At 36.5% G+C, this 24066-nt stretch overlaps 1 protein-coding gene across 19 annotated transcripts in view; it reads left to right on the top strand.

Annotated features, from left to right (window-relative positions):
- PKP4 (plakophilin 4) overlaps positions 1-24066 on the top strand; it is a 252134-nt gene that overhangs the window by 147220 nt on the left and 80848 nt on the right. For 16 of the 19 annotated variants that reach the window (XM_067741842.1, XM_067741838.1, XM_067741840.1 and 13 more), the window contains one exon: positions 18101-18135. The exons of the other annotated variants lie outside the window; for them this stretch is intronic. In XM_067741842.1, coding sequence (XP_067597943.1) covers positions 18101-18135 — 35 coding nt within the window. The remainder of the gene's footprint in view (positions 1-18100; positions 18136-24066) is intronic. 19 annotated transcript variants of the gene reach the window in all.

Raw genomic sequence — 24066 nt, 5'->3', positions numbered from 1 at the left:
ATTTTAGAACATTTTCACCATCCCAAAAAGAAATCCTCTACCCATTAGCACTCCTTCCCCATTTTTCCTTCCCCCACCCCCAGCCCCTGAGAACCAATGATCTGTTTTCTGTCTGTATGGGCTTGCCTCTTCTGGACATTTCCTACATATGGCATCATACAATATATAGCCTTTTGTGACTGGCTTCTTCAACTTAGCATGATAATTTCAAGGTTCATCAATGTTATAACATGTATCAGTTCTTCATCCTTTTTTATTTCCAAATAATATTCCAGTGTATGGATATACGACATTTTATTTATTCTTTTATCACCTAATGGGCATTTGCGTTGTTTCCACTTTCTGGTAATTGAGAATAATGCTACTATGTCTCAGGTTTTAAGAGGGGAAAATCCCAAGGGTTCTGCTCCAGGCATTCTTAGTTTGGGGTTGGGGAGAGGCACTGAGAGTAGTCAGGATTCCCCTTAGCCTCTCTCTCCATCCTCCTACTCCCTCACAGGGGCTCAACTTCTTTTCTTTCTCCTTTGCTCTCTGTTATGGTAAATCCTTGTATATTGCTGAGCTAGCTGAGTTAGTTTTAAATGCATAGTAGGTAAGCTATTGGGGAGTCCTCTTATGTTTATCAGAATATAGTTCATCAGATTTCCTTTCTTAATATTGTATTTGGTCACTAGTGACTCTTAATAGTCAAACAAATAAAAGCTCTTTATGTTCATTTGGAATTCAGACTAAATGAAGAATAAACTATTTGATATTTGAATGTAATTATCAGAAACCCTCTCTGGGATCTCTACAGTGAATATTTATTACATGGATGCTCTTCTGAGCAAATTTAGTGACACTGAATGTTTATGATGCAACTCTCCTGTGTTAACACAGTAAAGAGTAACACATCTGAGAGATACAAATGAGTCTGTGGCTGACCTGCATCTCTCCAGAAGTCATTTTCTGGAGCAGTTTGCTCAAGCACAGTTCTTCCAAAAAGCATTTTAATTGCTACTGCACATTGCCATTGTGATCACAAGCCTGTTTCATCTGGAACATACAAATCCACCTGGCAACTATCTCTACACATTTGAATTAAACTTACATAAACTAAGTCTTATGTAGGGCATGAGCCCAAGGTAATTCAACCAGTATTCCATTAAGGTAACCTATTTTAACCTAAGAATGTGACCATGTTGAATTTGAATTTTAAGCCAAGTAGTCTTCATAAATATTAGAATCTTTTATGGACCTAGAACATTATAAAACAAAATGTCTTAATCATAATGAATAAATATTTCAAAATGAATTACCTGTTTCTTAAACTGAGCATGTTAAAATGTTAAGTTGGAGATATGGTTAGGAGGAACCACAAAAAGAGATCAAGTTTATAGTTCAAAGTTTATAGCATGAAAGTTTCAGATTAAGACTATTTTAATACACTTGGTTAAATACAGAGGCAGCCCAGCTGTATGAATTTTCCTAATTAATGAAGAGGAAAATACTTTTTAAAATTCAGAAGCCCATGCATCTGAAATATATGTACCATGCCATTATTTAATTATTTATTAAAGAACAGTTTTAATTAAAATAACAATATTTCATTTTCTGTAATTTTTCATAGTTTGCATTCTATAATTACTATTCCTAAAATATGTAACAGTGATGAATTATTGAATCAATACAAGAATTATATTACTAGTCCCCACTCTTAGTCATTAGGTTTTTTTTAACCATGTATATTTTGATAAATTATAAGGTAATTTTCACAGGCCACATAGTATATATATCAGGATGCTTTTTGGAAAAATTTACCTTTACTGCTTTATAGGAATTAATAATTACTTTAATCCTATATTTTCTTATTACTTATTTTGTACTTTTTAATCTATATCTTGAGAAATGTGAAAAATACTAAAAAGTATAGAGAATGATATAACAAAAATTTAAGTACATCCCAGAATTGAAAAGCATTGATAATTCATCATTTTGGCTTTTTTATATAAAAATATATTAAACATAAAATTCAAGACCTCTTTGCCCCATTCTCCCTTCCCAATAGGCATTAACTAGTATATAGTCTACTTTGTGTACTTTTATATAATATACATACATCATATACATCCATGGCCCATGTTTTGTGTGCTTTTTCTAGCATACACAAATGGTATAATCTATGTGTCATTAAGCATCTTGATTTCTCTACTCAGTGTTTGAGATTTATTTATATTGATGTGTGTAGACCTAGTTTATTTTTTAACTGCTGTTATATATTTATGTCATAGAATATTAAACTGTTTGTCCATTCCCCTATTGAAGAACATTTAAGTTCCACTTTTAAGTATTTTAAGTAATGCAGCAGTGAACATTTGGAGACTTATCTCCTGGTTTACATGTGTGAGGTTCTAGAAGAGGTATCATTAGAAGTAGAATACTTCAGGCATAATGAATGCATGTTTTCAATTTTTCTAGATCTTGCTGAACTGCTTTCTCAGGTACCTCAACAATTGCACCCTCTCAAGCAGTGTGTGAAAAAGTTCCAGGTTCTCTCTCTTTCTCTCTCTTTTCTTTTTGGCCAACATTTAATATTACGCAGGGTCTTTAAATTTTACCAATCTAATGTTATCTCATTTTACTTTGCATTTTCTTGATGACTAGTCGGGTTAAATATCTTTTCATATCCTTATGATCCATTTGCATTTCCTCTTCTGATCATATCCTTTGCCCATTTTTCTAATGAGTAATTTGGTTTATTTATTTATTTATTTTTTGGTTCTATCATTAGTTTTATCGAGCTGAAATAACTCTGGGATATATCAATACATCTAAAATAGTACAGGCCTTGGTACATCACAACACAAAGTATACCATATTAATCTATTTTTAGAATATAAATCTTTAGTATGATGACAAGTATGTAGGAGAAACAACCCTCTATATGTGATATATAATAATGGATCTCAAATTCTCCAAATCTGCCCAAACAGATGATACTAACATTTCTTTTTCTTTCTATGTCCACATTTCCTTTAGTGACTGCATTTATTTTCTTCTGCAAAGGTTTATGATGTCTTCTCTAAATTCACTCAGTAAATAGTTATGCCTTTGCTTTATTGTAGAGATACAAAGATACAGAAGCCTGGAATTTCCAGTCTAGTAGAAGGGAACATTGTGTGTAATTTAGCCATATGACAAAGTACCTTAGTAGCCACATAAAATACATGTCTGTATTTTATTATATTTATTTTTGAAGAGCAGTGTGCTGATCAGATTACATTGTCCTGGCTCTATCCAGGGAGGCCTTGCTTTGGTGTCTTTGATTCTCATATCCTTAGGTGAAAATACTTCTTTGTAATTATATTAGAGTAGCCATTGAGCACCTATGGTATAATAAACATTTGTGTGAGTCGATGTTTTATACCCATTATCTGCTTATTGTTCAAGGGTTTCCACGAGGTTTGCTTTTGTGTTTTAGTTTGCTTTGGTTTTTATTATTATTGTACACCTGATTTTAACATTAAGATGATATTTTCTCCTAAAAATAGTTTTATTCTATTGGTTTTCCACTGGGGTGTCAAGAATTCGTTTGAGAAGACTTAGGCAACCCACTTACCTCCACTCCACCGCTCCAGATAGACACAGTCTATATCAAAACTGCTTGCTATACAAAGACAAGTACAAAACCCCTAGCCCCCAGCCCCATCTCCACTACCACTATTTTGTCTCTCCTTCGTAGAAACTTTGGCGTGGCTTCTATTTTCTGTTTTTGGTTGATCACAGACATGTTACAATAAATCATGTAGGTATTAATTCAAAGATTCTAGAAAACAATCTTGATAAACATTGCCACTAATGTACTCTCTGCAGTTCATTATTTGGGATGTGGGGGGGGGGGGCAGTTTGCCATTCCTTCATCTAATTCCTTTACTCTCCATGAAATAAAGGAAGGTTGGTGTTAAGTTCCCATTCTCATTACCATTTGACAGGTTAAGGACACAGAGGGGAAAGACTGATGTGTGTGATGAGATGTTTCCTCAGCCCTTCAGAGATATACTACTGTGTACGCTCTAATCCAATGATGTATAGAAAAGGAAATTGGAAATGTGATTATCCACCTAAAAGTGAGAGCCATCCATTAGTGCATTTTTAGCCGTTAATCAGCTTGCCATAAAAATGAACATGGCATGTCTGCCAAGGGCGGGGAAAAACAACTGACAAGTTTGCCAGACTTTGTAGTGACTAAATTGTTATTATAGCTATCCTCCCTGAGGCTTCACAATCTATTTAATAACAAATCAATCTAATCTGGTTTTTGCATAGATTTTTCTGCCCTGCTGTTGTGTTACTCCCTAGTTAAATAGGGAGAAAACCACTCTAAAACTGAAGAGGGAGAATGCCTGTAGGCTACAGATTTTCATAGCTTAAAAATGTTATATTAAACAATTACACATTTTAACCACTGTCAGATAGTTTAGATACAACATTTGGTTTGCATTGTTGGACTGCTTATAAGCCAAGGAGGAATGTCTTTAGGGTATACTTGTTTATTTCTTCTAGCCTTTTTTTTATTGGAAAAGAACAAATAACAGCCAATTATTCTAGGATCCTGTGATCTGTTGTTTCTGCTTTAGAACACGCCAATTAAAGGTTGATCTACCCCCAGCTTTAGTTACATTATCAATAATGCGGCTGTTTGAGCCACAGAGAAAATTCAAGCAAAATTATCAATGATCATCTAAGAACTGGTGCTTAGGAAGTACAAAATACAGGGTTATATCTATTTCCAGAGGAGCATTAGCAAAATAATTTTCAGTAAAGACTTATTTCTAAATAGTAAGTGAAACAGTATTGTATTCCTTATGAACATAGATACAAAGGTAGAAACTACTATTGACCAGAGTAGTACATTCAAACAAAGTCTAGAAATTAAAATCTTGGGTGAGTTTTTTTTTTGCAACCACTGACAAAACAATGTATCTACATCAGTAATCATCAATGGCTGTTAAAATCTTTAGCTGAAAAAATGACGAGAAACTTTACAATAAATGGATCAGGCTGACAACACCTGAACTCACTGATCTAAGATAGATGTTCTACAAAACAAAAGATAGTCAGAAATTTTGGCCTTCTGAAATGATGCGATGGGAAGTGCATATCATCACCTAGGATGCATTCTTGCCTCCAGATTGCTCAACCATCTAGATATAAGTAACAATTCATAGGAAATCAGAGACAGAGGAACAGGTTAAACAACATTTTGCTGATGCCTTAGTTAGATCCAGTCTATTGGGAATTTTGCAAGGCAACTGAAATCGTTTCAAACGGGGAAAATGATGTAAGAGGGAGGGTGAGACTGCATGAAAAGAAATTTTTAGAGACATAACAACCAAATACAATGTGTAGACATTGTTTTGGTCTTGATTCAAGCAACTGTTTTTAAGAATTCAAACAGGAACTTTTAATACTGACTAGATATTTGTTGATATGAAGAATTTTACTGGTAATTTTTTTAGGTGTGATAATGTTATTGTGGTTATAGTCTTTTAAAAGTCTCTATATTTAGAGATACATCTAAAGTAATAAGATGCCTGAGACTTGGTTCAAAATAATCTAGTAATGCACAGAAAACAGTGGGTAAAAGTATAGATGAAGTAAGTGTTGACCACATGTTCCCTTTTATTTGTTGAAGCTGGATGATGAATCCATAGGGGGTTCATTATACTGTTTTCTTTTATATATCAGTGAGTGTGTGTTTTAAATGCTGTATAACAAAAAGTTTAAATATTAAGTAATCCAGCTCTTAATTTTCTGACTGAAATTTTGGTTAAAACTTTTTTTTTCATTTTTATAAAGTTAAGAAGGTCATATTTTTAAAAATCTGAGTGGTAGATGTTTTCTTCAGTAGTTCAAATGAAGAATATTTATTTAAGTTAAATTAGATTATGAATCTACACAGTATGCTCCATATACTTTGTAATGCCTTTTCCATCAATAATGTCGGCTCACTGTGGCAGTGAATGCGAGAGGGAGCAAAGAGGGGAAAGCAGGGTAAAGCAGACCAACCACTTGTGTCACGTTGTGAACCACTGTTCCTCTTTTCATTCATATTTCTTAAAAGAAGAATGCTGGGTATTAAAGCTAGGAATTTAACAGTCTTGTCCAGCCACTTGTCCATTTGCCGTGGAGAGTGCCTGAGCAGTGTTTACGGCTCACCCATTATACATCAAGAATTCTGTTTGAAGAGACTTTACTTTCCATTGTCATTGTTGTCATTCCTTCTCATTCATTCTAACAGGCCTTTTTCCATTTCATTCCCCTATTCAGTAGTTTGGAAACCCTGCATAATTATGTGTGGGGGGATAATAGAGAAGAGAAGGAAACAGGGTGGGAAAGGGGATGTGGGACAAATTAGGGATCCATGAGAGCTGTCAGGGGAGATTTAAAGCATTCTAGAAGCACTTTGCTGGGTTCGTTAAGTCTTACTACCTAGAAGCCTAGCATATGCTCCGCCAAATTTTGACTGTATCCTTATGCATCCATTCTTCTTCCTGGACAGTTATTGATGATGCAGGGTCTGTACTCTACCCCACATGTGAATTCATTCCTCCTTCAGCACTAAAACAGCTATTTATGGTGCTGGACCATGAATCAAGAGCTGAAAATGCTATTACAGGGAGAAGCGTTATTTTTCTCAAAAAGCAAAGCAGAACTTTAAGAAATATATCATGTTCTTCCTTTTCACACTCATAATGAAAAGTTTCCTCAGAAATTACAGAAACTTTCCTGTTTATAATAATTTTTTAATAAAATCTTCTGGGTAATCAATGGACAGAAAGTGAATATCATTCTTTAGACACACACCAGATTTGATAATGTCTGTATTTGAGTATCAAAGAATCGTATATGAATATATCATTTGCTTTTGAATGCCTAAATAATCAGAGTGGTCAGTACACGTTTAATAAAACATTTAATTTTATGATATCTTAAAGTTGCTTTTAAGTGAATTTTTATATAGGCTTTTCAGAGCATTTTACATCCTAAATAATATTCAAAATGAAATTGTATGCATCATAAACAGAACTATTTATAATGAGGAATTTTATAGGTTTGGGATGTCAGCCAGTGTACCTCTTGCTATAGATCTCTACAGCTTAGTCCCATGTTAACTCTGTGCTCCATCTCCTGTAGAGCAAGTAGAAAAACAGGACCCTCGCACTGCTTCTTACCGGTGCCAGCTTTATTTAAAAATGTACGATTTGAATTGTTTTACATATTTCTAAAAGGAGTATATTTGTGTGTGCTCTTTCTTGTTTTTTTTTATCTTAAATTTTAAGAAATGTTTTCCTTTTCTGTTTCTTTGCCTTTGGAAGAATTTGAAAGAACAGAAATGAGGGAGACAGTAGCATTTTGTAGACCTCAATACAAATAATTCACAGTGGCCCATCTATTCTGAGGCTTGACCCTTTGCCTAAATAGCATCCTAAGTTATGGCAGAATACTTAGGAAAGAGAGTTTGGTTTTGTATTTAGTCATTTTACTATTTTCATCTCAGTTGCTTTCACTCTTTCAAATGTCATCTGAAATGTTAGAAAACCCTTCTATTCTGATTTCTACTTTTACTGGTTGGAATACCTGTTGTGGAATGGGCTTAAACAGAAGTCATGCTTCCTGTATAATTCATGGAGATACCAGAGGGAACTGTTTGTCTCATTTTTGTCTTGTATGACATTCTTTTTAATCTTCCCCTTCCCATGTGGTCCTCTGGATCTTTTATTCATAGATTCAAAGCAGTAACACAAAATGCTTTTGTCAAAGAATATTTAACATCTTCTAAAATGTGTGTTCACCTCTAGTCCCTATTAAACAATTCAAGTTACTTGAATCGTTTAAAGGGCTAATCTGATATTTCCTGTTCCTTTAACGTTTTTGCTGTGCATCAAGTACATAACTTTCTCTTTCAGAGACTGGCTGTAATATTATTTATTTTTATCTTACCTTTTCCTGGAATCCATTTTAGACAGATGTTATAAGGGTGCAAAAATATGGTAAAGTGGCATGAGGGAGGAGTGGAATGAAGAACTGAGTAAACAAGGGTGACAACAAAATAGAGCCAGTCATGAGACCAAAAATGTTCACCACAGTGTTCAGTTATACATTTTACTCTAAACTTGCTAGCAGCCAGTGGAAAACCAAGATCGCACTTTTATACCACCCTTTGCTGTTCCTCATTATTTTTTAAAGACTGCAATTGTAAAAGCATATTCTGAGCGCATGGCCAGTTTTTTCAGGTGAGGTGTCACTGAGCAAGGAGTATGTGGGTCCGACTGTAAGCCTCTGAGCTTTCCCGTGTTCCATGAAGCCTCAGGCCTGCCTTCCTGCAGCCGTCTGGCTTGTTCCTTCTGTTGGTCACCCAGGTGATGGTGACAAGTGAGTGCAGGTGGACGGGCACATATCCATCACCATGCATGGAAGGGAACTCAGGGCTCATGTCCTGTTGCTGATGGCTCAGGAGCAGCTGCATTCTACATGAAGGACATCATTTTTAATTCAAGTGCCTTTTCTTTAACCTCAGTGTCACCTTCAGACATAAAAATAATTATGAAAAGAGAGCCTTTGCCCTGTCTCATTCTTTGTGCCTTGCTCAGTTCAAATTACAGGCATATTACCATTTTCAGGGGCAATTCAAAACCGTAACACATTAAAAATAATAATAAACTACAATTATGGGCGTGTTGTCATGGTTTCACTTTTCCTGACTGCCGGTATCAAGTGCCTTTGGCAGGAAGAAGGAAATCAGTCTCCATCCAATAGAAAATTTTCTACGGTCTGAGAGCACAATAAAGAGGACACAGAAAGGAGCCTCAGTCCTGAAAAATCATAAATTTGGACTAAGAGCTTTTGGTTTTGTTTTTGTTGAGATTGATTATGAATAGACAATAAGTAAATTTGGAAGAGGCTCCCAAAAATGTAGTAAAATACTAAGAAGGATTGCTTTCTAAGTATTACTGCTAAAATACACTTATTATCTAAAAGCTAGTGATTTGTCAAACTAGGGTCCTCAGAGCCCCTTAGGAAAAATAACGTGGTGGGTAGGGATAGCCGTCTGCCTCCCAGCTCCCCTCCTCTCCTTCAGCCAGGCAGAGCCGTTCACCATCATCGTCTGTGGTACATATTAGCCTTCCCGTCTTTGACTTACTGAAATAGCCTAGTGGAAGGATAGCTATCCACAGCTGTCTCAGGAAGAATAATCGTAATGTATTTAATTTTGTCTAATTGCTCTAGTTCTGACAGTAAGACATAGAGTACGTCTCTGTTTAATGTAAAGGATTTATTTCTTAGTTAATTCTTTTTTTTTTAAGATAGATTTTATTCATTAAAAAAAATTTTTTTTATTTATATTTGACTGCGTTTTTTTATTTTTGGGTCTTCACTGCTGCACATGGCTTTCTCTAGTTGCAGCGAGCAGGGGCTACTCTTCTTTGCGGTGCACGGGCTTCTCCTTGAGGTGGCTTCTCTCGTTGCGGAGCACGGGCTCTAGAACACAAGCTCAGTAGTTGTGGCTCGCGGGCTCTAGAGCGCAGGCTCGGTAGTTGGGGCGCACGGGCTTAGTTGCTCCGCGGCATGTGGGATCTTCCCGGACCAGAGCTCGAACCCGTGGTGCCTGCATTGGCAGGCAGATTCTCAACCACTGCGCCACCAGGGAAGCCCTTAGTTAATTCTTATCTAACTAAAAGGGAGAGATGAGGTCCTTGTTTCCCAAACATAAGAAAAACAAAACTGTTAAAACCTATCAGTTTCCTGTTGTTAGGTGGTATGAGTTCTCGGAACATCAGAAGATGGCTCATGGCATTAGAGAGCCCTTGATTCCATCTTAGGCTTCTAGACCCCACTTCTCACCATGCTAATTATGAGTATAAAATGAACTCAAGAACATTCTTGCCGAGGTTAAGGGGAGGAGAAATTTGACCTGCTTACATGGTGAATGCTTGAAAACCTGGGACTTTCACAGGCATTATCTTCAAAAAGTGCCTTTCTCAAGCATAAATTCAAGAGCACTCAAGAAAGCTAAACCACAGAATGAGCTTTACCCAGCTCAGAACTCACAAAAAACTAACGGAATATTTTACAAATGCATTAACAGAAACTGGGTAAAGTTCTAAACGTACTAATTATACAAGGAAAGTCAAAGCAATACTAGATAAAAATTTTAAAAGACTTAAAAGTGTGGTATGATGTTATCGCCGTATCATAATTTAAGATTTAATTATAATTAATGAAGATAGAGAAATTTAAGTACTGGATAGAATGGGTTACTCCGTTAAGGGAATTTATTTTAAATTTTATCTGGTAGCACTCCAGATAGAGACCAAAAGTTGAGAATCATTAGTAGTTATTTTGCCAGATTCTGGCTGAGAAAATCCTAGGTGCATAATAGGAAATCTGGAGTGACCTGTGGACTATGGAGCCTAGCTTTCATACCTAAGAAGATTCTGAAGCCGTTCATTAAAAAGTAATCTGTAATGCCTAGAGGATAGCTGGGTAGTAAGTAATTTCAATATGAATTAATCGCCTAAAATAAAAACCCGAACAAACCAACTTTTTCTTTTTTAACTGAGAAATGGACCTTGGAATCAAGTGAAAGGTAGACTTATAAATATTAGAGCAATGGATTACAAAGGCAGTTATAACAAACCAATAATGAGCTGCCAGAATTTTTTTGGTAATGGATTTAGAATCCAGAACATTTGCTAATGGAATAACTTCAGTTAGTAATGAATTGGTGGAGAAGGAGAAAAATGCATTTTGGAATTTATTCCAGCTACTTACTGATATTTCATCTGTAAGCACGTGGTAGTTCTTAAATTCAAGAGTTAACATGTGCAGAAGAAATACAGAACTTTTTTTTAATTGAAGTATAGTTGGTGTATAATATTATATAAGTTACAGGTGTATAATATACTGATTCGCAATTTTTAAAGGTTATACTCCATTTACAGTCTTTATTAAATACTGGCTGTATTCCCTGTGTTGTATAATATATCCTCTTAGCTTATTTATTTCATACATAATAGTTTGTACCTCTTTATCCCCTTCCCCTATCTTGCCCCTCCCCTCATTCCTTTCCCCACTGGTAGCCACTGGTTTGTTGTCTATATCTATGAGTCTGTTTCTGTTTTGTTATATTCACTAGTTTGTTGTATTTTTTAGATTCCTCATATAAATGCTATCATGCAGTGTTTGCTTTCTCTGTCTGACTCATTTCACTTAGCATAATACCCTCCAAGTCCATCCATGTTGCTGAAAATGGCAAAATTTCATTCTTTTTATGGCTGAGTAGTATTCCGTTGTATATATGTATATATGTATATATACACCAAACATCTTCACTGTTGAATTTCTGTGCCATAAATTTCTTAACACAATGACTTTTTTAAAATAAAACAAAGTGAAACATTATCCAGTGTTGATGGACATTTAGGTTGCTTCCATATCTTGGCAATTGTAAAGAATGCTGCTGTGAACATTGGGGGTGCATGTATCTTTTCGAATTAGTGTTTTTTGTTTTTTTTGGATATATACCCAGGAGTAAATTTCTTTGTCATATGGTAGTTCTATTTTTAGTTTTTTTGAGAAACCTCCACACTGTTTTCCACAGTGACTGCACCAATTTACATTCCCACCAACAGTGTACAGGGTTCATTTTCTCCACCTCCTCTCCAGCATTTATTGCTTGTGTTCTTTTTGATGATGGCCATTCTGACATGTGTGAGGTGACATCCTATTGTGGTTTTAATTTGCATTTTTCTGATGATTAATGATGTCAAGCATTTTTTCACGTGCCTGTCGACCATCTGAATGTCCAGAAATACAGAACCTTTGCGTGGAACTCAACATTTATGGTCAGAGCTCAAAATAGTAAAACTAATAGGAAAGTCAAGAGTAAAACGTCAGGCCAGCAATGTACACATACAGTTTTGAAAATATTTATAGTAAGATTAATGAACATATGATCAATGAGAGTTCGTCTGTTACCTCTGTTCAGTAAAGGAAGATCACCTAAGGGTCATTTTAGAAAAATATTGTGAAAGAATATGTTGCAATAGTGAAATACATAGATTATGTAATGCTGCTAAATTGGGGTGGTTTAAACAACCATTTGAAGAGACTGTCATAATACACAGGGGAGACCTGACATGTCAGGTTTATCTGCACATGTGGACTATCATATTGATGGTCTCCCAAACTGGCTGATTTCTAGCACTTTATAATTTTTGATCTGTGGGAACTGAAGCAAATTCTTGAATATAACAGTACATTTCACATTGCTACATACCTCTTCCCTCGGAGCCTTCATGTTCAAATTCCTACCTGGGTAATCCTAATACCAATTTACCTCATTTTCATAGGTAAGTAGAAGGAGAGCTGGGTCTTGTTTTTGTTTTAAAAGACAAATGTTTCACACTTTGGGTTGTTATAGATATGCGAATGCTTCTTCAATCATAACACTGCTGGACTCATCAGAGTACTCTCTTACAGGTTTCTGCCTTTCAAAAGTCTCTTGACACCTTGCCTTTGAGGGGCATGTGATCCAGTGGGGGTGTCACATGCATACTGTAATGAGTAATTACAAGACAATTGTGAGCATGCAGAAGGCGAAGGCTCTGCCTCTTGTCACCATTATACCCCAGCCTCTAACAATGTCTGGCACTCAGTAGATGATCAATAAATATTTGTTGGATTGATTCCTATAATATTTACAATAGACATCTTTTCTATAAGATGTAGCAAGAGCCAAAATCTCCTTTGTAGAATGATTGAAACAATTTCTAAAATAACACAGGATTAGCCTTAATAAAGAACAACCCAAAAAGTTAAGGTCAGCTATCATTTATTTAGCATCCTATTCAATGCTGGTCGGATGCAGACAGAATTAAGACACAATCTTTACCCTCAAGAGAGCCATAGTCTGATAGTGGAAACAGGTAAACAAATCCTGCAATTACAATCATATGAAAAACAAAACTCGAGATAGATTAATGGGTACATTTTTCATGTAAAGGAAGAAGTGATCAACTTTCATCAAGCTAATTCTCGAAGGATGATTAGTGCTCACCAGAGAGGACGCTGTGGAGGGTGTGTGGTCTAGACAGTGGTACACGCCCGTGCTCTATTTATAAATCAAATAGTTTCTAGAACATTCATTCCAGTAATTCCTGTCCTTTAATGCCAAGTGAAATTGAATTTGGTTTTGGCTGTGCTTAATTTTTTGAACTACTAATAAGGGTTCACATATATATGGCTGTGTGTGTATAAAATTTCTTAACACAATGACTTTTTTTAAATAAAACAAAGTGAAATAACTCGGATTCTGTCCCAATTCAGTGTATCTTATAGGAGAATAATGACAGTAACTTGTGCTTTACTAGTGATAGAAAGAGCCCCATCTAGACCAGGGAGAAGGTGAGGGAAATGACATGGTAAAGTTACTGTGTAGCTCCATCAAATTCTCCACTCCCCCGTCCCCTACTGTTTACCTACTGCTGTCCACTTAAGCTCACATCTGGCACAGCAGGAAATCAGGAGGAAATTGAGTAGTGACTTAATTAAGTAGACCATTTTCCAAAGATATTCCTGTTATTAAGTGACACAAAGTGAAGGTAAACTTAAGAGTGTTCCATTTCATGGGTATATGACATATGTATTGTTACACTGTACCACATATACCATTCTGGAATTTGTGTAATTCTGAGTTTCCAGACTGTGTTCCTACACATTCTACCCCCAAAATAGCATTGGAAGCGTGAAGCAGCCTGGTACGTGAGGAAACTGCAAGTAATTAGAAGTGCCTAGAATGTAGGTTTGTGTGGGAAAGGGCAAACGGGAAGGAACCAGGTGGTGGAGGGCCTTCTGTGCCATATGAAGATGTTTGAGTCTCTGCCATACTAAGATGTTTGAAATTTACCCTGTAAGGATCTGTTGTGCGTTAGCATCAGGAGAATTTAAGATTTGAATGTTTTCAGATTTGAAAAATCACTGTAGCAGCAGCCTGGAAGAGAGCCTGAAAGGATGAGAAATCAAAGCCAAGCAGACAAGTTAGGAGAGAGACTGAAAGAATGATCCAGCCAAAAGACAATGAGAGGATGAAGGCCCCAACTGTGTCCTTGGTGGTAGGGATGAATTCAGAAGGTGTATGTTTTGAGTGAGCGCCATGTGCCAGATACTGTCGTAGGTTCTGGAGGCGTATCTGTGAACAAGGCAGACTTCCCTGCCCTCGTGGGGCTTACATGCTAGTGAGGCGGGCAGGGTAGGGGAGACAATAAAATGACTCTATGTTCTTCAGTGTGAGTGACTAGGTGGTGATGATTAAATGGGAGTTCGTTTGGGGGAAAAAAGGGTTTCTATGTGTTGAGTACAAAATGTATTATATCTAGTGTGCACTTGGAAATACAGGTAAAGATTTAAGGAGTGAGGTTTCAGCACTTTTCAGAGGGCCTATTTGCATTTGTTTTCAGTCATAAAACATCAGTCAGAACTTTCAGCTACAAACGGTAGAATCCTCTGGCTTGTATAAGCAGGAAAGGAACTTACCAGAAGCTATTAGGTGTCAACTTTCAGAAGCTCCAGGAAGCCCAGAGAGCCAGATTCTGAGTCGGGGTGTCCAGGGCCAGTGCCCCCGCTACTGCTTCCCGTGGTGCCACCGCCTCCCCTCACATGCCTCCTTCTAGACCCTAGGTCACTGGCCAGCTCTCTGGCTGCAGAGGAGTGTGAGAGGCTAGTTTTCTCACATATAGCATGGGATGTCAAGATAAGGGGGGTTTGGGTTTCAAAGACAGCCATAAATATTCAACAAAAGTAATTTTGCCTCCATTTATGTCTATGAATGAAAAAATATATAATTTCTTAAGTGTACAGAATTTTGTAGTGATTTATTGCACTTTTCTCGTGTAATACTGTGATGAAGACATGGTGTCTTCGTTAAAACAAAACTAAGACTTTTTTCACATTAAAATGAATTGCCTTGATTTATTAATTTGCAAATGAGCTTGCTCCTAACTGCTGTTCACTATCTAACCAAACAGTCCCAAACTTATAAATGGATTTCATTCTAGAAGCTTGTTGATAATTAAGTTATTGGAAATTGTGAATACATCTTCCCACTGAAACAGAATTATTGTGGATGATCCCATTCTTGTATTTTAAAATGTTTCACATTCCAGTGGAAGATCCTAGAACATAAACTGCTTGGCATCTTCAGATGAGAAGTGAAAGGGAATGGGATGGAGTCATTCATGGCCACAGTGCCTGTAGACACATTGTAGACATTCAGTAAAAGTTGGGGAAGTGTTTCTAGGAATAGTTGGCTGGAAGGAGAGAGGAAAGAAGGAATATGCCTGTGTCTAATGTGGAGCTGCCTCTCATTTTATTGTTCCAATAAAAGTGACTTAAAACATTCAGTGACTTAAAACAGCATTTCAAAACTGTACATATTTACTGCGCAATCCCTGAATCCCAGAGTGGTGAACAATTTGAGAATCATATAAAGTAAGTGGTCCAGAAAGAAATAGACTGTTCTGAATAACATATAATGACCAGCTATCACACAGAATTGTGGAATCAGTGTGAAGGTAAACGGGCTGAATATATAGTCTTCAAAATGGAACTTTTGCTTATTTTTAATCCTCAATATTAACTTATTTTCCTAGTGATTTCTGTTGTTTGTCTAGAATAGAGTAGGGAAAAATAATTTTAACGGAGACTTCCCCTTGCCTTCACCTAGGAATACTTTATTGTATTTTGATGACCAAAGGCCTTTTCAGCAGCAAAACTGCTGGTTGCCTGATTGTTATGCAATGAGGCTACAGGAATTTCCTACCTGGAGTGGGAGAGCATAATTTGACCTGTTTGAACAAAGTAGTAAGTAATAATTTACATACACCTGATCTTTCAGAACAGTGAAGAACCCGGTATTACTTTTTCACAATTTGTGTTACAGCAACAATGTGTATTAAGCATCTTCTATGTGCCAGGCAGTATGCTGGGCACTTGACCTAAAGAGATGCGCAAAACAGCCACAACCCTTGCCCAATTTGAGCAGTTAAGATGAATTATATTCTGTGATCTATAACTTCAAGAATAAAAATCTTGTAAACATATTTCATTAAAGTTTATGTAAATTTCAATCCGAAGATAACAGACTTTATCACTCCCAAGAAACTTGAGGTATATTACACAATTCTGGATGACAGTTTGATTTACCATGTATTTTAATATTGACAAAAAATACGAACATGTTAATAGGAACACAGTTGGGTAATAGCAACCTCAGTGATTAGAAAACTAATTTAGATCATAGAATTAAATAATAAAAACATATTCAAGAGGAATTGAAATTCAGTCTGGGAAACCACTTTTGAAGTCATAAGAATGTGATGACCTATCTTCAGGAACAAGACAGATGTGCCCTTATTGATACTTGACCAGATTTTCATCTTTTTTTTCTTCCCCATCAGTCCCTTTTGAAATCAGTTAGGAGTGCATCAGGTACAGGAACATGACCGGAGTGCTGAAGATTAGCATTAACTGACTCCATTCACTGAGAGCATGCCCCCCTGCTTGCAGCTAGTTCAAGGTCCTGGAATGTGAGCTGCTCGGCCTGTGGTGACAAAAAGGCAAATCACAGACAAAATTGAAGTTCAGGGAATTCTTACTGAATCTAGAATTTTTAACCAGCAAGAGTTTCATTAGCCACTTAATGACTTGGGGGGGAATATCAAGCAACTAACAAGTACTTAAAATCTTACACCTACGGCACTGAAAGGATGTCCCTTTCTTTAAGTTACAGAGTTTCCTTAAGCCCAAAGTCACATACCTTTTCAATAAACTTAATAAATACTTCCAAAATACTTCAATATGTGTTTGTTTCTGATTTCCAGGAAAAAAGTACAAATGTTTAAAAAGGAAAAAACTCCTTTTAGTTGTACCTCACAGAAATAACTGCTAGCACTTTGGTTTTTATTTTTCTAGGTTTCTTTCTAGGCATATTGTGTGTGTGTGTGTGTGTGTGTGTGTGTGTGTGTGTGTGTGTGTTTAATGCAAAAATGGGATCACAAGCTATTCTACTATATAGCACAGTGGTGAGAAGCCCTGACTTTGAAATCAAACCACCCTGGGCTTGAATCCCAGCTCTTCCAGTTACTAGCGTTAAGACTTTGGCCAGTTTTTTTTATCTGTAAAGATAATAATGTACCTATTCGTTAGGTTGTTGTGAATAATATAAAGGAGATAATATATGTGAGGTACTTACTCTGACATTTAATAAATGCCTAATAATCCAGCCTCTTGTACCTTTGTTCTACCACACCATCCCCTAAGCACCATGCTTTCCTGTATTGAGTATTTTAAGCGGGGGAGGGGGACCAGGGAGGCACAGATATGTTTTTATGCACAAATTTTTAAAATTGGTACGCTATAAACCAAGAAAAATATACAGTTAAAATTTTCTCCTAGCTTGTAAAACCTTATATTTTGATATAAAGGTTTAGGATATTTAAATTTTATAAGGCAACATTCAGTTCAAAATGACCCTGTTAACTTATGTGTCTATTATAACATCTAGGGCTTCTTTTGAAAATAAGTAAATTGAATGAACTTCTTAACAGCCTTTTTGGTTCTTTTTAATGTATATGTTGTACAGTATAATGTATATGTTGTTTTAATTTATATGTAGTTTTCATATTAGTTATTCCACACGAAGCAGTGTCGTACTTCATATAAGTACTATGAAGGTCACAGTTAGTTGTGCTATTGTATTTGTCTTATCCAAGGAGAATCATACTTTTTATGTCATTTTGTAAGTCATTTTACAACTTTATAAGTCATTTTATAACTTGCCTTAATTTCCAAGAAATACGGTTTTGTCCCAAATTGATGTGGAGGGTTTAATACTGTCTAAAAATTAACTTAGAACAGTCATTTTAAATTTTGTTTGAGGTTTTTATACTTTTATATAATTAAATGTGAAAATTAAATGTCTATATGCAAAAGAGATCCAAAGTTAAATTTTATGACAAAGGAAGTAAATGTTCCATCTTTTTTCCTTCTTTTTCTCTAGCTCAACTGAGAAGTCATTTCCTTGGAGATCAACAGGTATGAGTTTTTAATCATATAAAATATCTTCCTTTAGTTTTGCACAGACAGAGCCTGCTCTCTTAAATTACTACTTCTTGGTGAAATCAGCCAAGCAAAGCCTTTAATAGTGACAATATTGAGCTACTTTGCTTTGAAGTAGTACTTTCTTAATATGCTTAATTTTTTTAACATACTTGAATAGATTTATATATGCCAGCTGTAAAGAAGTTAAAGCACTGGGCATCAAAACATTTTTAATATCAATTCAGTATCTGAATTTTTTATCATAGAGAAATACAGGGATGCCCTCCCAAAGGTTTTTGTATAATCTGGGATATCAGTTATATAAGTCAAGGTCTTTCCTTTTACAGTGTTTCTCATACTCAAGAGAAGAGTTGCCTGAAGTGTTCATTTTCCTTATGTATCCAGATGTAGACCACCTGATAGCTTCTAAAATAGTCTGGAAGATTCTAACATAGTCTCTTTATCTCTTCTTTTTACCCTAAATTCACCTCATATCAAGGATGAATTGCATTGAGGAGAGTGTCTGCCACTTTCACAGATGTTCGATATCTTCATACTCAGTCTTCACTCATTAAACGCTTCCTGAGTAGCCACATCATGAGCCAAGTACTATATGTGTCATTGGTCAGACAGTGTTGGGCTCCACACATACGCCCCTCACCTCCCTCACCTCTCATAATGTAAAGGACAATGCCAGCAATGTGTGAATGCTAGAATAGGCCTTGATATCTGAATACTTCGGCACTTTTAAAGCAAGGTTTGAATTGAGTAAAACTTAAATCACCAAATGCCTGTTATCTGAGTTTACCTGAACCTGGGCACCAGGATTCTGGTGTTATTTATAGTGGATACAAGGCAACTTGCCATTTTGTAAAGAACCTATTCCCAAGAAATGTAGTATTTTACTCAAACCATAGATTAGGAAGAGACATGTGAAAGGCTACTTAACAAGAAGACTTACAAACAGCAGTTTAATGCAAAGAAAGACATGGCATGAAATAATATGTGGTTAACCACCAAGTGAGTATTATGTGGGAAACATTGTCATTAAATGGACAGCCCACTTTTGAGATAGCTTTGCAGAGAGGATGAGCCTGGAGACTGGGGCTTGAGCAGCAGCCCGGCTGTGGAGAGGGCACTGTCATTGGGCAGCAGAAGAGACGACAGAAATGTCTTGTGGGAACATTTGAAACTAGTTTGAGAGATGATAAGATGTGCAAAGGCTAGGCAGCCACACTGGGCCAAATTATAGAGATCTGTAAATACCAGGGACTTTGAACTTCCTGCACATCATGGGGAGCCACTGGAAATCGTTTGAGCAAAAAGTCACCTGATTTAGACATTCCTCAGGAGAAATAGCAGTGCTATGAGCTGTTAAAAAGAGAGTTGAAAAATTCAGTTTAAAGAAAAATACACAGTGCATTTGCTACTTGGTTATGGCAAACACGTACCATTTAATGTAAAATTCTCCTGTAAGTTCATGTTTAATACTGCATCATTAATTTACTCCAAAAATATTTCTTGAGAGTCTAGTTGACTAGCATGTAGTTGTCAATGTTTAAAACAAACATCCTTGCCCTCTTAAGTGTTTCAAGTCTAGTGGAGGTATATAACTCTATATACTTAAAATTGGGGGCGACGGGGGTGGATTCTGTAAAGGAAAACTACAAGTGTATACCATGTTTACCCATAGCTCTATTTTTGGACATTTAAGTTGTTTCTAACTTTTCATTGTAATAAATAACATTATGGTAAACATCCTTATGTATAAAATTATATCTGCAGCATTGATTTACCTTAGGCTAGATTTTTAGGAAGAAAACTATTCAAACTATATGAACATTTTTAAGGCTCTTTAAATGTATTACCAAGTTGCCTTCTTAAAAAGATTGCATTCATTCTCCCTCCCTTTAGCTATATGAGGCCAGTCCTCTCATACTCCCTCATGAGTGTCATCATTTATATCTCTATCTACAAAATGTTTCGATATCCCGCCGTTGCCCTTTTCTCTTGGAGGACTAGTGTTTGATAGGTGAGAGTTCTTTGTAGCCCAAGGAGAATAGCTGTGTCAGTCAGGGCCCAACCACCCAAAGGAGTGGTCCTTTCTGGAAGCTGCTGCCATGTCTAAGACTGCAGGGACAAGGGGCTGGGTAGCTTTGCCACCAAACTGGAGCAGTGGTGGGAGGTGGGACCCGGCGAGTTTTCCAGCATTAGCTGGAACCATGAAGGAGATACAGCCATGCCAGCAGTGCTGCCAGAAGTAGAGCTGGAGAAACATCCTGACTGAACTGAGGTGGAGGGGGCAGTTGTGGATTTTTTAACTGCCAAAAGCCAGGCGGGCACGGTGTGTAATTGCATGGATTTACATATGGAGAGAATGCGCTTGTGAAGACGCACGATGGAGAATGAACATCTGGGCCCTTGGCATCCTTTCTGCCTCTCCTCCCCTCCAGTGCATTTACTCAGCTTCAGTCATTTGACCACCATCTTCATGATTTACTAATGCATAAAATATAGATAGATAAATAAAATATTATAAATAAAATATATATATTTCATTTAATATATAAGTATTATATATTCATATATTTTTAATATATGCCAGATGGCTCCCCAAATACTTTAGTGTTAGGGAAATACAGCTGTAGTAATTCAACTCTCCTCACCACAGTGACATTCATAGTTCACACCTGATAACTATACTTCATCCCTTACTTTGGTCAGAGTATACTGCTGCCCAAACTCATATTCCAACCTGGGAGTTTTACTTACCCTTTTTCCTTTTGCAGGGAGGGGGAAGTATATTAACTTTCAAACACAGCCAACACAACTGATATTTATTCTACTCTCTATTATTTTAATTACATTAACGTTTCTTGTGTGTTTTCTTAAATTTGCCTACTTTTCAACCATACTTAAGGTATTTAAATTGTAACCATGGCAATAAGCTCTAATGATAAGGGTAGAAAATTGAAATTCATATTTCATATTCCTATGAAATAATAGGAATATTTCATATTCCTTTTTCTGAGCAGTTATAGATGCCCTTTAGAAGTTTGATTGTAAGTGAACAGGATGAAATGACAGTTTTGCTGCTACTTTTCCTGTAAAGTTTAACTGTTATTTTCTCTTTACCAGTCTGCATGCAGAGACCCTGAATGTAATATGAAAATAATCTTATTTTTAGAATTTGGCAGTCCCACCCAGAATGAGGTAGGGGTGGCTTAAATATAAGAAAATACTTAAAGGGTCTTTGGTCTATTTTGTCTTTGGATAGGTCTTGACAAAAGAAACATCTTTATTCAATTATCTTAGTTTCCTAAGTAAGAAAGGATTATTTGAAAGGATTTAGGATTGAAGGTCAGTTATTGTTCCTCATTTTTCTTTAATATTTTGAACACTTACTTGAAGACAGTTTCTCTACCTTTTATGTGTGTGGTTTACTACAAATTTGGCTTGAAAAGCTTTTCAGCCATAAGGTGAATTGTTAGCAAGGCAATAGTTTGATCACTACCTGGGAGTGATCCCTGGCTACTCAGGAGTTTTCAGCAATATTCCATTGAAATGCCAGAAATTGAGACCAACTGCTGAATTTGTTTTTAAATAGCTAACTTACTGCAGAGTCATTTTCTAAGGAAAAGCTCAAGATGCCCTAGGCAGAAAAGATTTCCATTTATATGGTTCAGTTCAGGAGAATCAGCTTACTTGTGTTTTCTGGTTGGTTGATTGGTTGGTTGGTTGATTTTTTTTAATATATTTTTATTTATTTATGTATTTATTTTTGGCTGCGTTCGGTCTTCGTTTCTGTGCGAGGGCTTTCTCCAGTTGCGGCGAGTGGGGGCCACTCTTCATCGCGGTGCGCGGGCCTCTCACTATCGCGGCCTCTCTTGTTGCAGAGCACAGGCTCCAGACGCGCAGGCTCAGTAGTTGTGGCTCACGGGCCCAGTTGCTCCACGGCATGTGGGATCTTCCCAGACTAGGGCTCGATCCCGTGTCCCCTGCATTGGCAGGCAGATTCTCAATCACTGCACCACCAGGGAAGCCCTGGTTGGTTGATTTTTGATTTTTAACTTGTACCAAGGATCGCAGGCTGTTGCAAAGCAGAAAGCCAAGGCCTTGGACACTCAAAGAGATAACCTCCCAAAGTGTGGGGAAGAATCATCCATTCTACAAAACATTTTTATTTTCCTAGGCTGATTGGGAAGGAATCTTAAGGAGAAGCTCCCCTGGACATAATAAAGTTGTTTTAAGCATATGTGCTTTATTGTTATCTTGCCTTTCTGTTGGCGTGTCTCTTCCATTATTCTGTATTTTCTAGCTTACCAGCATTACATGTCTGCTCTCTAAAAACATAAATGGACCTCCTCTTGTCTTTTATGAAGAGGAGAGTTTATTATTTTCTGTTGTGGCTTTGCTTTTTCCTTAGCCTTGCATTTCTTATGACCTTGGATTTGGTGGGTGTGTTTATGTATACTCTGCTGAAAAAGAGTGAAGAGGGAATGTTGTCTTAGGGTTCCTGTTTCCTCTTTTGTTAGTGTGCCATTTTTCCACTATTCACGTCTTCATATCTCTTACCAATGTATGTATTTGTACAGTCTCTTACGTTCCACCAAAATTTGAGGTAACTTTTAAGAACCCATATAATAAAATAGAAAAATAAACTCCAGAATCACAGAAAATATATATTAGAATAATAGGTAAAGACCCGAAGAAAGTGAGAAGGCAAATTTATGCACAAGTAATTATACTTCTTCATGATGGAAAATATTATATTATGGAGGATATCTTTTAAAGAAAAAAACCTTGGACTTACCTCTCTTTTAAGAAAAAGCACACCAGTTCAGTCATAAAGATAACCAAGCACCCTGTGCCCTACCTACCAGAAAGAAGCTGTTGAAGCCATAAATTGAGTCCTTTTGTCAAAGTGATCATGGGGTTGTTACTTAAATCCTCCAGCCACATCCTGTAAACTTGTGAATTTTGTCACAAATCACAATTTCACAGTTTTTCTGTTTCAGGGGGAAAATTACTAGAATCTAGGCAGTTGCCAGTTTTAGTACTTGTGTGTAAAATGAGGGGAGGGGAGCGGCATCAGCCTGGGAATCTACCCCTCCCCTCCTCTTCCCTGCACATTAGGACAAGGAGCAGCCTCCAGGGCTGGAGTGCGCTGTCTGTCCCCACAGTAGGAAGTTATATCATGCATATTCATAAATAGAATATTAAATTAGCAATCATGGATAAAGGACTATTATTTTACTGCAGATTTTGAGTGTTATGATTTATTATGACTATAAATTGTATAAATGACAAAATTTTATTTCTGCTTCTCTTCCAAATACCAAGAGGAATATGAATTTCTGTTAATATTGGCCTTGGAGTCCCAAGATTTTCCTCCCCTATTTTTTCAGACCTTTTTTAGTAACACAGTCATTATGGTCTTCCTACCACAATTGCAGTGCTGTAGCTTCCTAATCACCACTTTTTCATGTTTTGTTACAAAAGTAAGTTATGCTTTTGTGTGTGTGTGTTTTTGTCTATTTGTTTGTTTATTTTGGCATGCTTCTTATTTAAAATAAATTGTCTAGAAGAATTTGGAGTAAAAGGTAAAAATTTCCTTCATTGCCACGTCTACCCATACCATGGCCATTGCCCCACATACCTACACACACAAACACACACACACACACACACACACACACAGAAAATCTGAGGGGTGTGTGTGTAAATATCCACACATTTGCATTTGTTTTGTTTTGTTTTTAATACAATGAGGATATGTTATACATTGTTCTATGACTTAAGTGTTTTTTTCCTTAACAACATAGTAAAACTATGCATGTGTTTCTGTGTCAATTTATAAAGATCTGCCTCCTTTTTAATGGCTATCTATTGTTTAGAAAATTTATGTAACCAGTCCCTTATTAG

Source organism: Pseudorca crassidens, chromosome 6, assembly GCF_039906515.1.
Source record: "Pseudorca crassidens isolate mPseCra1 chromosome 6, mPseCra1.hap1, whole genome shotgun sequence".
NCBI lineage: Eukaryota > Metazoa > Chordata > Mammalia > Artiodactyla > Delphinidae > Pseudorca > Pseudorca crassidens.
The sequence above is the reverse complement of the archived record's forward strand: the minus strand, read 5'-3'. Positions and strand labels throughout refer to the sequence as shown.